The sequence below is a fragment of the Salvelinus alpinus genome, chromosome 6, assembly GCF_045679555.1.
Source record: "Salvelinus alpinus chromosome 6, SLU_Salpinus.1, whole genome shotgun sequence".
Lineage (NCBI taxonomy): Eukaryota > Metazoa > Chordata > Actinopteri > Salmoniformes > Salmonidae > Salvelinus > Salvelinus alpinus.
In genome coordinates, this window is record NC_092091.1 from 10,842,838 (window position 1) to 10,862,429 (window position 19,592).

The 19,592-nt window shown below is 41.9% G+C and overlaps 1 protein-coding gene across 1 annotated transcript in view; it reads left to right on the top strand.

Moving 5' to 3' along the window:
- Window positions 1–256: 256 nt before the first annotated feature.
- LOC139578127 (secretory carrier-associated membrane protein 2-like) overlaps window positions 257–19,592 on the top strand; it is a 32,823-nt gene continuing 13,487 nt past the window's right edge. The window contains exons 1-4 of the mRNA XM_071405371.1: window positions 257–5,628; window positions 11,366–11,443; window positions 11,675–11,761; window positions 12,048–12,114. Of these exons, the coding sequence (XP_071261472.1) occupies window positions 5,572–5,628; window positions 11,366–11,443; window positions 11,675–11,761; window positions 12,048–12,114 (289 nt within the window). The 5' untranslated portion in view covers window positions 257–5,571. The remainder of the gene's footprint in view (window positions 5,629–11,365; window positions 11,444–11,674; window positions 11,762–12,047; window positions 12,115–19,592) is intronic.

The window sequence follows — 19,592 nt, forward strand, 5'->3', positions numbered from 1 at the left end:
TGAGGGAATGTTTCCAAATGATTGTGCTTTTAATTATTGGCCTAGCTAGTGCCATTAATACACATTGAATTGTGTCCTCAATTTGGATATTATAAATCTGAGACGTCTGCGTCCCAAAACATCTATTTTTAGTTAAATAAAGGTTCAATAAAAAAATGTTTAAAAATCTACAGATGGCGCACTTTACTATCCAAATGACCTAACTGTCATTCTCGTATGTAGCCTATGTCTGCGCACTAGACAAAAGGCCAAGATGGCATCGCTGTGAGAGGGAGTGTTTTCGCGCTCTTCAAAGCAATATTGAGGGTTAGGTGGTTAACAATCAAATATTGGCTATTAATATTGAAATAAACTAACTATAACTTTTTTTTATGGACATGGGATAAGTTTAGAGTTAGTTTTTGTCAAGTTGAATGGGAAGAACACGACAGAAAGACAAAAGTAGACGAAATATCCAAGTCTCACAGAAGAGACTGACATGATAGCTAGCCACAACAAGGACCAGAGCAGCATGGATACACAAGAAGCCGCGATCTCTAACAAGAGAAAGAACAAAACTGACCAGGATGAAATCCTTGCAACCTCTTTACCTCAGACCCCAAGTAAAAATCCTCCGGTGAAAAAAGTAAAAGACGACATCTCCATGTTGGAACTTTTCTCTGCAATCCAGTCCCTGTCTACTAAACAAGACGCCACGCTCTCCAAAGTGTCCATCATAGAGTGGGCTACAGAAGAAACATCAAAGAAGATCGATCATTTGTCAGAAACTGTCAATCAACTACACAAAATTGTGAGCGAGAACAAGGAAAAGATAACGTTCCTAGAGAATGAGCTGAAGAAAATGCAATCCAAAAATAATGAGCTGTGTGAGAATGTAGCTGAACTTCAAAGGTACTCGCAGGTGGAATCTGAAAATCCAAGGTGTAAAAGAGGTAGAGGGAGAGGATATTAGAGAAGTAGTTATTAATATCCTGGGAAAAGTGGCACCATGCATCAAAGACAGGCTAAGAGACGTGATTGATGTGGTACATCGACTTGGGAAACGAAGATCTGATGGACCCCCTCGTAATATCATCTTGCGCTTAACTATGCGCCATTACAGGTACATCATATGGAAAATGGCCAAGGGGAACAAGTTTCTGGACGAGAAGAAACTCCGCATCAAAGAAGCTCTGATACCGCAGGATCAGGCTGCCAGAGAGAAACTGGCCGCTGATACAGAAGGCGCGACAAGAGGGAAAGAAGGCGGGGTTCAAGGGCCCACACGCGTTTATCGAAGGAAGAATGATTACCGTACTGGGTAACTGTTGACATGAACCAAATTGGAACTGTGAGTACTACCATGAGTACAGTTAATGTACTGCCAATAATACATGTACCGTTCGAACTACAACTGATGAACACTTGCCAAAGAAAAGGAAGTAAATAGATTTGTTATTCTGTTAACCACCGCTACCTCAGCTGAGCGTAGTTTTCCGTCGAGTAATCCTCTCAAGGTTCACCGTTTTGTTTTATTGTTCATATTAATACTTGTTATCTAATTTGTGTTTTTAATTTTTTTAATGCAGGAGTTCGTTTTCAATTCACTCAATATCGTTAGTCTAAATGCTAGGGGTTTGAGAAATCCTACAAAAAGGAAAGCTTTATTTTTATACTGTAAACGCAGTAATGCAGATTTTGTCCTTCTTCAGGAAACTCATTCGGGTGAAAGTGATTTGAAATTTTGGAAAGCACAATGGGGAGATATGGCCTATTTCAGTCATGGATCAAATCATTCTGCTGGTGTTTTGACACTTATTCACAAGTTTAAAGGTGACATTCTAGAATCCACATCTTCACAAGACGGCAGATGGGTCATAGTAACTGTTAAACTTGACAATGCTATTTTCATCATCTGTAATGTATACGGACATAACTCACATGCTCCTAATAAGACCCTTTTTACCCAATTTACCAGGAAAGTACAGGATTTAAACATCAAATACTCAGAGGCTTTTCTAATTATTTCAGGGGATTTTAATGAAACACCTGATGCATCTGTTGATCGTTTTCCTCCTAGAACGAGTCAAAGCCCTCAATAGTAACATTATTACTACATTATGCAAGGATCTCTGTGTTGAGGATGCCTGGCGTTATTTCAATCCGGATGCTAAGGGTTATACCTGGACCAACAAAACTATGTCACGTAAATCTAGAATAGATTTATTCCTAATTTCCCCTTTTTTGTTGCAATTTGTTATAGATGTAGATCATCAGTTGGCTCCCTTTTCTGATCATCACTTGATTTCCCTGAATTTAGAAGCTACTAAAAAATCAAAAGGCACTCGAGGATATTGGAAATTAAACAACACACTTCTTAAAGATACTGATCTCATTGAAAACATCAAATCATTAGCTAAAGATATTTTTGCAAGAAAAGACTTGGGTCATGCAAGTAGATGGGAATTTTTCAAATATAAAGTCAGAGTTGTAGCCATTAAACGCGCCAAAGAGCAGATGCAATTAAAGAACCATAGAGAAAATGAGATGATGAGCAAGCTTGACAGTTTTCTAAAGAAAGATAATCTATCTGAAGAAGAGGAGTCTGTGTTCAGGTCTTTACAACTAGAATTAGAACAGACTTACACGGATCTGGCAAAAGGCGCCTTTGTAAGGTCAAGAGCAAAATGGATTGAAGAGGGGGAAAGAAACACTAGTTACTTTTTTGCACTTGAAAAGAGAAACTACAAAATAAAATCTATAACTGTACTCAAGATTAACGATGTTTTATGCAAAGATCCCATTACAATATCATAATTTGTCAATTCCTTTTATGAAAACCTTTACAGCTCTCAATTTCAGGAAGATGGTTGTGAAAGCTACATTTGCCACATTCAGAATTGTGTCCCTGTAATTGAGGATGATTTCCACTCAGTTTGCGATTCACCTGTGTCAATTGGAGAAATTCGAGAGGCTCTGAATTCAATGAAAAAAGGGAAATCACCTGGCCCTGATGGCCTGTCAGTTGAATTCTATAAGACAGTTTTGGGAGTTGCTAGAAGACCCGATTTTCAATATGTTTCAAGATTGCATTAAAAATGGGGAAATGGTCTCCACTATGAAACAGGGCCTTATTTCATTGATTCCGAAGCCTGATAAAGACCCTTCTCTCATTGACAATTGGAGACCAATTACTTTATTAAATGTTGATTACAAATTGATTGCTCTGGTTTATGCCAAAAGATTAAAGAAAGGAATAGATACCATTATAAATGAGACTCAAACAGGATTTATGAAGGGCCGTCACATAAGCTCTAACATTCGTTTAGTCTTGGACCTTATAGATTATTCAGATGCAATTGACTCAGATGCGGTTGTCCTATTTCTGGACTTCTGTAAAGCCTTTGACACAATTGAACATGAATTTCTCTTTAGGTCTCTTAAACTTTTGGGATTTGGTGAACATTTTACTAAAGTAATTCGCATGTTTTACAAAGATATAAATAGTTCTGTGCTACTAAACCTTAATACTTCCAAAAGATTTAGTATCAACAGAAGTGTACGACAGGGATGCCCAATTTCGCCATTTTTATTAATTTTGGTTGTGGAACTTCTATCTCTAGATATTCTGAATGATGCAAATTTATATGGCTTAACCATTTTTAACAAAGAAATCAAAATTTCCCAACTGGCTGATGATACTACTCTTTTCTTAAGAGACAAAGACCAGGTCGCACATGCCCTTAATGCTATAACGGCATTTTCTATTGCATCAGGATTAATGCTGAATGTTTCTAAATGTGAAATCTTATGTTTATTTGACTCTGATGATAAAGAAATTGAAAATATTTCTGTAAAGGACTGTGTTAAATATTTAGGAATACATCTGTCAAAAAACCACTTAGTCAGACAACATTTGAATTTCTCTCCTAAAATTAAGAGAACTAAAAATATATTTAATAATTGGCTACAAAGAGATCTTTCTATACTTGGGAGAGTACTTCTGTCCAAGGCAGAGGGACTGTCTCGTTTTGTGTACCCCTCATTATCGTTATGTGTAAATCCAGCTACTTGTAAAGAGATCAATAAGACCTTTCTTGACTTCATCTGGAAAAATAAGTCTCACAAACAAAAAAAATCTGTCCTTTCTAACAAAAGAGCTGAAGGCGGTCTAGAAGTGTTGGATTTTGTTGACATAAATAACACTTTCAAGATAAACTGTCTGAAAAAATGTTTGCTCGACTCAATATGGTATTTCATTCCAAATAATGTGTTTAATAAATTGAGAGGTCTTCGATTTTTACTGAAATGTAATTATATTCCTGAAAGATTACCTGCTAAATTGGCCAGGTTTCACCAACACGCTTTAATGGCCTGGAAAATGTGTTTCCTGCACAATGTTTCCCCTCATAAAGCTCTTTAGTGGAATAATTCAGACATTACTGTAAGGAATAAGTCATTGTTCTACCCCAGCTGGCATGAGAGGAATATTGACTTTGTTCTGGATATTTTCGACAACAAGGGTAATATTCTCACATATGAACAATTTATAACAATGAAAGAGTTTCCAATACCTTTCAGAGAGTTTATTTCTGTGATCAAAGCCGTTCCTAGTGGTCTAACTACACTTATGAAAAGTCATCTTAATTTTGGGAATGATCACAAAGTTTATCCAGAACTCAGATTGGAAGGCGTGGGCTTACTTGAGAAATCTTGTTGTAATAAATATATAAGACAAATTCTTCATTCACAAAACCAACTTACACCGAGAGGAAAGTTTTTCTGGAACATGCTTATTCCTGACATTGTCTGGAAAAATGCATGGTTAAGGCTTTACAAATACTGTATACCAAACAAAGTTAAAGAAGTGCACTTCAAAATTTTGCATAAGATATATCCATGTAACTCTATGATATCCAAATTTGTGGCTATTGATGATATCTGCGTTTTCTGTGAGAATCTGTCTCACTTGTTCTTTGAATGTAAATTTGTGTCAGAATTTTGGGAAAAACTTGCAAAGTACTTATTTACCATTATGAACACTGCCTATAATTTTAACATAAAAGATATAATATGTTACTATTGCAATGATAACAAAACCACTGAAATGATTGTTAATTTTTTTATTCTTGTTGCCAAATACTTTATACACAAACAAAAATTCTATACCATTTAATTATCTTATTAAAACACTAACCCTAGTGAATAACAACAAGAATAACACCTTCATGAATCATTATAATAAGATATTTTCAGAGTGAATATAATTGCACTTAAATTGTTTATTTTTTGTATTTAAAAAAAAAAAAAAAATTTTTTGTATGTTTGAGCATTGTTAATACCTGTGTTTGGTTTGCTAGACATGTTTGATGTAGCAATGTAAGTTGATTTTTGTATTATGAATAAAATACATTAAAAAAAAAAAAAAAAAGTAGTTTTTAAATAAGGATGGAGAAAAAAACCAGAAAAAAAAAAGTCTGCGCACTAAACTCAATTTCAGGAAGTAACCAATGAAAGAAAGAGGAGCTGATCAAGCGATAGGAGGTCTATATTGTTTCTAATTTGAGGAGATATTATAAAAACGCTATTAAAATGTCTGGATTTGAAGATAACCCATTTGCAGAATCCTACAACATCAACCCTTTTCAGGTAATTTACGCTTTTATTTGTATTTATTTTTTACACAAGTGTTGATACAAAGTTGGCGCTAACTTTTCACCAAGTCTTGCTACAAAGTAACACACAGGAAACGTGTTGGCTGTATCTGGGTTTGTAGCACGATTGACAGGGGTTTAGACACTCATTTGTCCCCAGGTCAGGTTGGGTTTTCCCCATCTCTCTCAGATACAAGAAGTTGCAAAAGTAACAGTGTACATTTTTATAAAGGAAATAGCGTACACACGGATAAATAAGACAGTTAGTCTACTACGCTTTCTCAGCAAAGAATGCTAAATGGTTACAAAATGAAATTACACAAGTTTGTTCGCCTATAGGCTACGTTATGAGCGCACTGTCAGTGAAAGCATATTTTTTCCCCCCATGAACCTACACAATGCGGTTTACCTTTAGATGTGAACAGACGTCACAGCCTCCAGGATGTCTAGGCTGTAGGCTTACAGTTCAGTTGCACCTTTTACAATATCTCCCAATAGAACTCAGCAAAATGGAATCTCAGAACACCAATTAGGCTACGAAGTCACTTCACTCCAAACACAGAATGTGGGTGTGAAATGTAACGGAACAATCAAAATTGTAGCCTCTAACCATGTGTCTGATTTATCTGAGGTATGAAACTGCCAAGCAGAGATCGGATTAAAGCCTGGGGCCACACTGGCCATCGAGGAAGTGTGAGAGCGATAGTCTAGACAAACTCCATTGCACATCAGTGAAGATGGTATACACGGGCTAGACATGAATATCAATTCTCAGTGTTATGCTCAAGTCTTTCCAAATCATGTCCAATCAATTGAATTTACTACAGGTGGACTCCAATCAAGTTGTTGAAACATCTCAAGGATGATCATTGGAAACAGGATGCACCTGACCTCAATTTTGAGTCTCATAGCAAAGGGTCTGAATACGTATGTATTTAAATGTTACATTTTTTATACATTTGCAAAAATGTAAAAAAACTTTTCACTTTTGTAATTATGGAGTATTGTGTGTAGATTGATGAGGGGGAAAAAGTCATTTAATCCATTTTAGAATAAGGCTTTAAAGTAACAAAATGTGGAAAAGGGGAAGGGGTCTGAATACTTTCTGAATGCACTCTTATCAGTGGGTGATTGCAAAAACGTATCTGAGAGCCTGACTTACTGTTCATTTAAGTAGTGCAACACGGGTGTATTCATTACGCCGATTCTGTTGCAAAACATTTAGTCATTTGCAAAACATTTAGCAACAGAAACCTAAATCGCAAACGAGAGTTTCTATTGGATAAATTCAGGTAGGTCCCTTACGGTTTTGTTCCGTTTGCTCCGTTGACTTCCATTTTGGTTCTAAAACGGTATCCGTAATGAATACACCCCAGGTATTGAGTAGAACTTGAGTTAGTGATGAATACTAAATTAGTGAGTTAATGAGTGGCGTTATACTGCCATCTGTTGGTGACTACAAGCAATTGTATAATACAACCAATTATATATTGATTGACTCGATTCGTGACTCGACCAGTGGTGACTGACTGGGCTCAGATTTCAGCCATAATGATTGGTGACTCTAACACAGGAGACTACGACAATGGTAAGATGTAAGAAGTTACAGCTTTGCTGTAAAATTGTGAAACTGGCACACCTAAGCAGTGGCGCAGTGGTCTAAGGCACTGCATCTCAGTGCTAGAGACGTCACTACAGACCCTGGTTCGATCCCAGGGTGTATTACAACCGGCTGTGATCGGGAGTCCCGTAGGGCGGTGCACAACTGGAACCAGTGTCGTCCGGGTTTGGCCGGGGTAGGCCGTCATTGTAAATAAGAATTTGTTCTTAACTGACTTGCCTAGTTAAATAAAGGTAAAAAAATACTAATTTGGGACCCCACACACAGCCAGGGTAGAGACTGAGTAGCCTATTGGAAGGTCTGGTGTGCTAATGTCAACGCTATTGGCTTCTCTGTTTAACACCACACCCTCCTTATTACTGGATTGGATTGTTTAGAGCCTCCTGGTATTTCTTGTTGGATATGTGGCCTACTTACCATTATCCAGGCCTGTGTTCTTGTTGGGTAGGTGGCCTACACATCATTATCATTATCCAGGCCTGTGTTCTTGTTGGGTAGGTGGCCTACACATCATTATCCAGGCCTGTGTTCTTGTTGGGTAGGTGGCCTAAACATCATTATCCAGGCCTGTGTTCTTGTTGGGTAGGTGGCCTACACATCATTACCATTATCCAGGCCTGTGTTCTTGTTGGATAGGTGGCCTACACATCATTACCATTATCCAGGCCTGTGTTCTTGTTGGGTAGGTGGCCTACACATCATTATCCAGGCCTGTGTTCTTGTTGGGTAGGTGGCCTACACATCATTATCATTATCCAGGCCTGTGTTATTGTTGGGTAGGTGGCCTACACATCATTATCCAGGCCTGTGATCTTGTTGGATATGTGGCCTACACATCATTATCACTATCCAGGCCTGTGTTCTTGTTAGATATGTGGCCTACACATCATTATCATTATCCAGGTCTGTGTTCCTGTTGGATATGTGGCCTACACATCATTATCCATGCCTGTGTTCTTGTTGGGTAGGTGGGCTACACATCATTATCCAGGCCTGTGTTCTTGTTGGGTAGGTGGCCTAAACATCATTATCCAGGCATGTGTTCTTGTTGGGTAGGTGACCTACACATCATTATCCAGGCCTGTGTTATTGTTGGGTAGGTGGCCTACACATCATTATCCAGGCCTGTGTTCTTGTTGGGTAGGTGGCCTACACATCATTATCCAGGCCTGTGTTCTTGTTGGGTAGGTGGCCTACACATCATTATCCAGGCCTGTGATCTTGTTGGATATGTGGCCTACACATCATTATCACTATCCAGGCCTGTGTTCTTGTTGGATATGTGGCCTACACATCATTATCATTATCCAGGTCTGTGTTCCTGTTGGATATGTGGCCTACACATCATTATCATTATCCAGGTCTGTGTTCTTGTTGGATATGTGGCCTACACATCATTATCATTATCCAGGTCTGTGTTCCTGTTGGATATGTGGCCTACACATCATTATCATTATCCAGGTCTGTGTTCCTGTTGGATATGTGGCCTACACATCATTATCATTATCCAGGTCTGTGTTCCTGTTGGATATGTGGCCTACACATCATTATCATTATCCAGGCCTGTGTTCTTGTTGGGTAGGTGGGCTACACATCATTATCCAGGCCTGTGTTCCTGTTGGGTAGGTGGACTACACATCATTATCCAGGCCTGTGTTCCTGTTGGGTAGGTGGACTACACATCATTATCCAGGCCTGTGTTCCTGTTGGGTAGGTGGCCTACACATCATTATCCAGGCCTGTGTTCCTGTTGGGTAGGTGGACTACACATCATTATCCAGGCCTGTGTTCCTGTTGGGTAGGTGGACTACACATCATTATCCAGGCCTGTGTTATTGTTGGGTAGGTGGCCTACACATCATTATCCAGGCCTGTGTTCTTGTTGGGTAGAGGGCCTACACATGATTGTCATTATCCAGGCATGTGTTCTTGTTGGATATGTGGCCTACACATGATTATCATTATCCAGGCCTGTGTTCTTGTTGGGTAGGTGGCCTACACATCATTATCCAGGCCTGTGTTCCTGTTGGGTAGGTGGCCTACACATCATTATCCTGGCCTGTGTTCTTGTTGGGTAGGTGGCCTACACATCATTATCCTGGCCTGTGTTCTTGTTGGGTAGGTGGCCTACACATCATTATCCAGGCCTGTGTTCCTGTTGGGTAGGTGGCCTACACATCATTATCCAGGCCTATGTTCCTGTTGGGTAGGTGACCTACACATCATTATCCAGGCCTATGTTCTTGTTGGGTAGGTGGCCTAAACATCATTATCCAGGCCTGTGTTCTTGTTGGGTAGGTGGCCTACCACCCAGTCAGTGCAGACTGACTCTCCCACCTGTTTATATCAGTCCTACCGCCATGTCAGTGCAGACTGACTCTCCCACCTGTTTATATCAGTCCTACCGCCATGTCAGTGCAGACTGACTCTTCCACCTGTTTATATCAGTCCTACCGCCCAGTCAGTGCAGACTGACTCTCCCACCTGTTTATATCAGTCCTACCGCCCAGTCAGTGCAGACTGACTCTTCCACCTGTTTATATCAGTCCTACCACCCAGTCAGTGCAGACTGACTCTTCCACCTGTTTATATCAGTCCTACCACCCAGTCAGTGCAGACTGACTCTCCCACCTGTTTATATCAGTCCTACCGCCATGTCAGTGCAGACTGACTCTTCCACCTGTTTATATCAGTCCTACCGCCATGTCAGTGCAGACTGACTCTCCCACCTGTTTATATCAGTCCTACCGCCATGTCAGTGCAGACTGACTCTTCCACCTGTTTATATCAGTCCTACCGCCCAGTCAGTGCAGACTGACTCTCCCACCTGTTTATATCAGTCCTACCGCCATGTCAGTGCAGACTGACTCTTCCACCTGTTTATATCAGTCCTACCACCCAGTCAGTGCAGACTGACTCTTCCACCTGTTTATATCAGTCCTACCACCCAGGACTCACCTGGATTCTGTTTGTTTGTCACCATTTGTATTACTCTGCTGTCTGCTCTCTTTATTATTTATTTTCTTCTCCCCAATTTCGGCATATCGAATTGGTAGTTAGTCTTGTCCCATCGCTGCAACTCTCAGTATTAGCTCTGTCTGTCCCCAACTCAACCCCTCAACACTGCGTTTTTGATGAAAGAGTTCATTCATGTTTAGCACTGCCTTTAACCGCTGTATGACAATCAATGATCCCATGTCCCAAATGGAACCCTACAGTGCATTACTGTTGACCAGAGTAGGGCACTATGTAGGGAATATGGTGTCATTTGGGATGCTTCCCATTGTAATGAATGATTTATCAAAGGCTTAGTTCTAAGGTTAATGGCCTAAACCTCAGCTCTCTTTCTATGGTAGTTACTTAGTGAAACAGAGATGCCATTTTCTTTCTGTTGCCCACTGAAATATCAAGTCCAACTGGACTCTGGGTCGACGCGTCAAGTCCAACTGGACTCTGGGTCGACGCGTCAAGTCCAACTGGACTCTGGGTCGACGCGTCAAGCCCAACTGGACTCTGGGTCGACGCGTCAAGCCCAACTGGACTCTGGGTCGACGCGTCAAGCCCAACTGGACTCTGGGTCGACGCGTCAAGTCCAACTGGACTCTGGGTCGACGCGTCAAGTCCAACTGGACTCTGGGTCAACGCGTCAAGCCCAACTGGACTCTGGGTCGACGCGTCAAGCCCAACTGGACTCTGGGTCGACGCGTCAAGCCCAACTGGACTCTGGGTCGACGCGTCAAGCCCAACTGGACTCTGGGTCGACGCGTCAAGTCCAACTGGACTCTGGGTCGACGCGTCAAGTCCAACTGGACTCTGGGTTGAGTGCGGATGTCCCTGACTGACGTTTCATACACTTTTTTTACTTCAGGAAATTAAGCTTCTTGAGCAATTCGGCCTCTCGAAATATCACAAGAATTCATAAGCAATCTCTTTTATATGAGTTCTGTTATTGAAGGCTACGAACGTCACATGTGAAGGCCGCCATTGTTTCATCACACATTCTTTCTACGTTTGATAGGCCTATTAGATGAGACAATAATTAAGTTGAACGTAATGCTAATTAGAATGAGCTGATTGTTGCATATACTGAAGAGGAAATGTTTTGTTTCAGGATCCCTCAGTTACACAAGTGACCAACGCTGACGTAGACCACATTGATCAATTTACCTCTTTCCCAGACCATCAGACGGTAAGATCACTTGCTTTTTACCCCTGCATGCGCACACACACACACACACACACACACACACACACACACACACACACACACACACACACACACACACACACACACACACACACAAGATCAAAACTATAGTAACTGACGTTGAATAGATTGATGTCCCTTTGATCACAGATTACTGTTGTGTGTTTTTTGCCCCGCTTTTTCTCAGTCTGCCATGTGTATTTCCTGTTTCAGGTTAGCCTATCAGGGCCCACCATTCCGGCCTCCAGGATCCCTTCCCAGCCTGCCGTGCTGCGGCAGTCAACAGAGCCCAGCCCACAGGTCAGTGATGACGCTGGTCACTAGTTTACAATGGAACCATAAGCCATCAATGTCTTCACATAAGAATTAAAATATGGACTTTTTCCTTTTAAATATTTGACTGTCTACTTGTCCAATACTGATTTTAAAGAAGCTATATGGAAGTTTTTGCTTCTGGGGGTTAGGGTTCGCCAAAACAGCTCCTTTAAATGGACCAATATATGGTCCATAAATGAGCTGATTGGCCAGAAAGGGACAGACCTTTCCACAGCCATGAGCTTTTCCCATAAATCCTTGCTTCTACCAGGACTTCTCGGCGGAGATTCCCATGGAGCACCGGAGGGTCTGCAAGATGTTGTACTACCTGTGGATGTGTAAGTACACTGTGTGTGTGTGGCACTACCACAGAGACTGGTTAGTTGCTTTGTTAAATACAACAAAGATGTTAACTCACGGTATATAGTAATGTCAGGCACTGCTCTGTCTGCATGGCAGGAGAACAGGGCTAATTGTTGTACATCCCTTATCTATACCTGTACCATCTATATCTATACATACGTACCTATCTATACATACGTACCTATCTATACCTGTACCATCTATACCTGTACCATCTATATCTATACATACGTACCTATCTATACCTGTACCATCTATATCTATACATACGTACCTATCTATACATGTACCATCTATACCTGTACCATCTATACATGCATACATACGTACCTATCTATATCTGTACCATCTATATCTATACATACGTACCTATCTATACCTGTACCATCTATATCTATACATGTACCATCTATACCTGTACCATCTATACATGCATACATACCTATCTATACCTGTACCATCTATATCTGTACCATCTATATCTATACATACGTACCTATCTATACCTGTACCATCTATATCTATACATGTACCATCTATACCTGTACCATCTATACATGCATACATACCTATCTATACCTGTACCATCTATACCTGTACCATCTATATCTATACATACGTACCTATCTATACCTGTACCATCTATATCTATACATGTACCATCTATACCTGTACCATCTATACCTGTACCATCTATACATGCATACATACCTATCTATACCTGTACCATCTATACCTGTACCATCTATACATACATACCTATCTATACCTGTACCATCTATACATACATACGTACCTATCTATACATGTACCATCTAATGCTGTACCATCTATACATGCATACATACGTACCTATCTATACCTGTACCATCTATACCTGTACCATCTATACATGCATACATACCTATCTATACCTGTACCATCTATATCTATACATACATACCTATCTATACCTGTACCATCTATACATACATACGTACCTATCTATACCTGTACCATCTATACCTGTACCATCTATACCTGTACCATCTATACATGCATACATACCTATCTATACCTGTACCATCTATACCTGTACCATATATATCTATACATACATACCGATCTATACCTGTACCATCTATACATACATACATACATACCTATCTATACCTGTACCATCTATACCTGTACCATCTATACCTGTACCATCTATACATGCATACATACGTACCTATCTATACCTGTACCATCTATATCTATACATACATACCTATCTATACCTGTACCATCTATATCTATACATACATACCTATCTATACATGCATACGTACCTATCTATACCTGTACCCATTTATCTATACATGTACCAATCTATACCTTTACCCATTTATCTATACATGTACCATCTATACCTGTACCCATTTATCTATACCTGTACCATCTATATATATACCTGTACCATCTATACATGCATACATTCGTACCCATGTATACCTGTACCCATTTTATATCTGTCCCCATCTCTAACTATACCTGTACCCGTCTATCTGTACCATCTAGATCTATGCCCATCTGTACCTGTACCTATCTGTACCTGTACCCATCTATAACTATACCCATCTATATCTATATCTGTACCATCTAGATCTATGCCTATCTGTACCTGTACCCATCTCTAACTATACCCATCTATATCTGTACCCATCTATATCTATGCCCATCTATATCTATACCTGTACCCATCTGTACCTGTACCCATCTATATCTACACCTGTACCTGTACCCATCTATATCTACACCTGTACCTGTACCCATCTATATCTGTACCCATCTATATCTATGCCCATCTATATCTATACCTGTACCTGTACCCATCTGTACCTGTACCCATCTATATCTACACCTGTACCTGTACCCATCTATATCTATACCCCTCTATATCTATACCTGTACCCATCTATATCTATGCCCATCTATATCTATAACTGTACCCATCTATATCTATGCCCATCTATATCTATATCTGTACCTGTACCCATCTATATCTACACCTGTACCCATCTATATCTACACCTGTACCCAAGTTTTGACCTCTTTCTTGTGCAATTCCCCACTTGAAAAGGACAGTCCCTCCACATGAAGATTTTAACTGGATTTCACTCAATAAACAGCCATGGAATCAGTTGTTTGTCTTTTATTTACCATTCTTTGGTTGGCAGTAAACAGGTGAAAAACCTCAAAAAAGAGATGACAAATACAAGTTACTATTTGAGTTGACAGCCCAATCAAATACACAAACTTATCCACATTCACCCCAGATAAACACATTTCTGCCACCATAAAACACAAGGTTTCCACTTTTAAGCAAATGTTTCCCAAAATAGAAACCCACCATTTTTAATCAAATGAGCAGAATCAGTATATTTTTATCTAAATTTGCATTTTAGCCAAATACATTCAAAATATTTTTAGTAGTAAAAATTTACATTTATTTTCTAATCAATAGTTTTAAACAGACAAATCTTTCATTTTTTAGCCAAAGATTTTTTAGACTATACATTTGTTACTGAATTAAGAACTTGGTTTACTAAGATTTCTACAAAGTTTAAATTACTTTTAACCATTTCAAACAAGTTCTTTGTCAACAATGAATTTGGCTCTTCTTACTTTTCCTTTATACCCCAAAAACAACATTTGAAGTTATAAATACCACTGCAAAAGTCCTATCAAAGTTAAGAGTTAAGAGTCTGTGTTTTCCAGAGTATCATTAGCAGTGCACTGCTTAAGTTAGTATAGCCAAGCATGGCTAATATGGCGCTTACCGGCTGTCTTTCACAGTTTTGTGGAGGGCTTGGACTTGCACAGTCACCTTGATCACAAAGATGAAGTTTCCTTGGTCTTGTGGTGTTATAAATGCTCCTTTCACTGCGGTCTAAAGACAACAGCAGAGCCAGGTGCTGGCACGCCCTGATTGCCTGGAAGATTTGTTCCACCTGGTTCACCACTGATTGAAGGAGGAGGAGTTTCACCACTGAGGAGCTCCCAGGCAGTTTGTCAGCACACCTCCCACTCAATCTTCCCACGGGAACCGATGGAAAGATTGTAAATCAGCACCTACATACTGCCGGTCAGCTCCGAGTTTGATCCTCAACTGGTAGCAAGACAACCAGGCGTCGACCATCTCTGTGCAGGACTGTGGTTTGCGTAGCTTCTTTCAGGACTTTGGCCGATGGCCGGTTTAGTGCGGGTTTTGTGACAGGAAGGCAGGAGCTTTGGACCACTTTGACGTTCACGTCTCGAACAATGCCCTTAGCATCTGGATTAACGCTCACCACCCGTCCTAGCTTGAATTGGCCCCTCACTGCATTTTGGTCACACAACCAGACAATATCTCCGACAGCAACGTTGCGATATGAAGTGTGCCATTTACTTCTCAGAAATAAGTTTGGGCCGGCAAGCTGGCTCCAAGACCTCCAGAACTTGTTGACCTGGTTCTGCATCTCTCTGAGTCTCTTGTAAGGGTAGTTCGCAAAGTCAAATGTTCTGATATCACCGCTTGGAGAGGCTCGGCCCAGGAGAAGTGTGTTGGGTGACACATACTGCATGCTTTCTTCATGGCTCTGCACCCTGGCATCTATTGGGCATTCGTTGGCAAGGTTTGCAGCAAGTTGTAGTGTTGTCTGAAGCTCGCTGTAGCTAAGGCCAGTGTTGTTGCCCAGGCTCTGCAGTGCCTTCTTGAGAATGCGAACAGCGGCTTCAGCAGCCCCATTGCGGTGAGGTGAGTCAGCAGGTTGAATTGTCCACTCCCATTTGGTACCTTTTTGAGCCGACATCTCTTCTATTGAAGTTCTATTCTGAGCATCCAGGAACTGGTACAGCTCTCTTAGGACAGGTTTGGCGCCGATGAAGTTTGTCCCCGGGTCGGACCAGATCTTTCTTGGGTGCCCTCTAATTGCAGTAAAGCGTTGGTAAGCCATCAAGAAGCTCTCTGTCGACATTGTGTTGACCAGGTCTGCATGAATTGCCCTGCTGGCCATACAGCTGAAGACGACACCCCACACTTTCATTGAGACCCGTTTCTTGATGTCATCTTTGACAAGGTACGGTCCGAAGAGGTCGACTGTAGTGAACTCGAACGGAGCTGCAGGTGTGGCTCTTTCAGCAGGTAAGTCAGCCATTACCTGTTCGCACCTTCTTGCTCTTGACTTTTTGCAGAAAAGGCAGTTATCCACTACTTTTTGGGAAATTTTTCTTCCTTGGATGACCCAGGCTTTCCTCCTCATTTTCAGCAGGGTTGCAGCCACACCTTCATGACCCTCCTCGTGCGCCTCCCGTGCCAATAAAGTAGAGACCCATGCATTGAAAGGCAGAAGGGGAACTGCAGCGCCATCCTCCCTGAAGCCATGGATTCTCCCACCGCAGACTAGTAACCCAGATTCTGGCTCTCTGTACACAACCAAGCGGTCCGTAGTGGTAGTTGGGAACGTCACCCCCTCTTGAGCAGCAAGATAGATGTCTCTTATTGCCTCGTGACGTTCTGTGGCGGTGATAACTCCTTTTGTGGGAATCGCCTCCCACTTTGGGGTCTCGATGGACTTTGTTGCAGATCTAAACTTTTTGGCGGCTCTCCAGATAAAAGCAACAGTCTTGATTAGACACTTTAGGCTACTAAAGCGCCTCTCATCCACCAAGTTTAGGACAGCTGCACCAGCAGGAAATCGTCCCACAAGACTTGGAAGACTTCTTTTCGCTTGGGCTCTGGTGAGTGCTGCCACAAATGACTTCTTTTGCATATTGTTAATGCTCTCTCGAGCTGTCACAGACACATCTTTTGACGACATAATTGGCCACTCGCTCTCTGGAAGATATAGAAACTCTGGCCCTTGCTGCCACTCTGAATGGGCATCAAGTTCCTTTGGCCCAGCTCCTCGAGTGATAATGTCGGCTATGTTGAGTGGTCCAGGGATCCACCACCAGTCCTGTAGCCGTGTGCTCTCTTGGATCTCTCCAATTCTATTAGCGAAGAAAGTCTGAAATCCATAGCTTTCACGCTGGATAGCTCCAAGAACAGTCTGACTGTCTAACAAATGGTACCACCTTTTTATCTGGATCTGGGTATGCTGTTCAAAGTACTTTTTCAGGCGGCTTGCAAAGACTGCACCGCAAAGTTCCGCTTTGACTGCATCCCCCTTCTGGTCTAGTGGTGTCAGCTTTGCTTTTGACTCCACTAGTCGAATTGTTAATTGTTTGTTGCAGTTCCACCGCAGGTAGAGGACAGCACCATAGGAGCTTTCACTGCCATCTGAAAAAGTGACAGCGACTGGTTCAGTTGTTGCCTTTGGTGGAGTAAGAGCTCTTGGGAACATTACTTTGCTTAGCTGGACGTACTCCTCAAAAATTCCAATTGCATCTTTGCGGAGCTCATCCGACAGGGGAAGGTCCCATGTGTCCTTGACCATGCTGCACTTTGGTTTTGCCTCTTGGAATGCCCTTCGGACCAAGATAGCCCCTCTTTGCTTTGATGGCGTTGTCAGGCCAACTGGGTCGTACAAACCAGCAACTTGACTCAGCAGTTCACGTCTTGTCAGCGGGTCTGGTGTCTGTGCTCGTACTTCTTCTAGCAGTAAGTCTTGCCCAAGTCTCATCTTTTTCTTCCGCCTGGAGAAGTTGACCCTCACCATGACATGCAACATGTCTTCATCCACAATGTAGCCGAGACCGAGCGCCTTGTTGTCTTCCTCCTTAAGCTGATTTGGCAGGACAACAATATTTGGTGATGCCTTTTCTCTTTCTCCTTTATTTTTGCCTGAGAAGACCCAAGGCTTCAGTGCAAACCCTCCTGCTTTTAGAATCAGCTCCACATTCTTTGTGATGACTTCGAGTTTTTCACGGCAGTTGTGGGATGTCAAGATGTCATCGACGTAGCTGTGCTCATGTAATACTTGGCATTCATCTGTGAGGTGGCTGAATTGAGGCAGGTTAGCCGTCTCCCTCATGGCCAGTTGTGCTATGCACCCTGCTGGCTTGTCCCCGATATTCACTCTGGTTATGGCGTATTGTTCCACCTCATCGCCCTCTGAATCCCGCCACAAGAACCGGTGTAGATGGACTTCCCTCTCCTCGAGCCACACAGAATTGTACATTTTTCTGACGTCTCCTAGAGCGGCGTAGGAGCCTTGGCGGAACTTGAGGAGGACAGCTCGAATCGGATTGAGAATGTCAGGGCCTTTCATCAGAAGGTAATTTAGACTTTGGCCTTTGTACTTCTGACTGCTGTTCCAGACAAGTCTTACCGGAGTTGTAACAGAGTGGGGGTTGGGTGCGATAAGATGACTAATATACCAGACAGGTCCATTCCAGTTGGTTAGATCCTCTTTGGTCAGCTTTCTTGCAGCCCGGCGGTCAACCATTTCGTGGACTTGAGCACCATAGGCTTTTTTCCACTGCGGTTCTTTGGCGAGCTGTCTCTCTGTTCTGAGAAAGGTTGCCTCCACTGCTTTTATGTTGTTTGGCAATGTAGATGGGTCAATGAGCAATGGATTCCTTGCATGCCAGTGTGGACTATCACTGTGGTCATCAGCACCAACATAAGTCAGGCCACCCTTAACAACTTCCAGCTCCCTTTCTTCAGCCAGAGTCATTTCTTTGCCACCAAGTTGACAACTGCCGCAGCGACATCCTCCACATTTCGGGGCGCAGATATGTTCTTCATACATCAATGCTGCTGCTCTCATGGATCTGGCGAAGTGCGCTCTGGACTGGTGTGCTGTAACTGTAGCCTCTTCAAACAGACTAGGGTGTGTCCCTGCAATTGTCTTTCCCAATGGCCCATCCCATAGTACAAGGTCCCCAACGGTGCGTATTTTCTGTGGGACCAGTCGCCCTTCCTTATGGCTTATCAAAAGCTGTATCTGTCTTGGTCTAACAAGTTCATTTTGGGGGACATCTGGAAAGAATTCTTGGAGTCTTTTGGCTGTCACATGTTTGTGAATCTCTGCAATGCTATCCAAACCATAGCAGAGGAGTTGGTGGGATCTGACATTGCCTTGCTCTGTGCGGACCCGGATCTTTAGGAGGTACCGTTTTGTGGTGACTTGAACTTTCATTCCTCCCACACCATGGACAACAAGGGTTATGGCTTCACTTCTAAGGTTCAAACGACCAGCTGCATCATGAGTTATATAGTTTGTATCCGATGCCAGGTCGATCAAAGTCCCAACTTTTTGTCCTGCATTGACCGTGACCTCTAAGAGCATCATGATGACTGGCCACTCCACTATTCCATTCTCTGCTAGAAGACTGGGTTGGTTGGACACAAGAGAGGTTCTGGCTATAGTGTTGCAAAAGGCATTGCAACACTTCTCTGCAAGTTCAGGTGAGAGACTTTTAATGAACTCTTCTTGGGCTTGGGTATAACGCTCTCTTGTGTCACCTCCCACTTTGCTGTTATTGGACCTCTGGACGACATTCC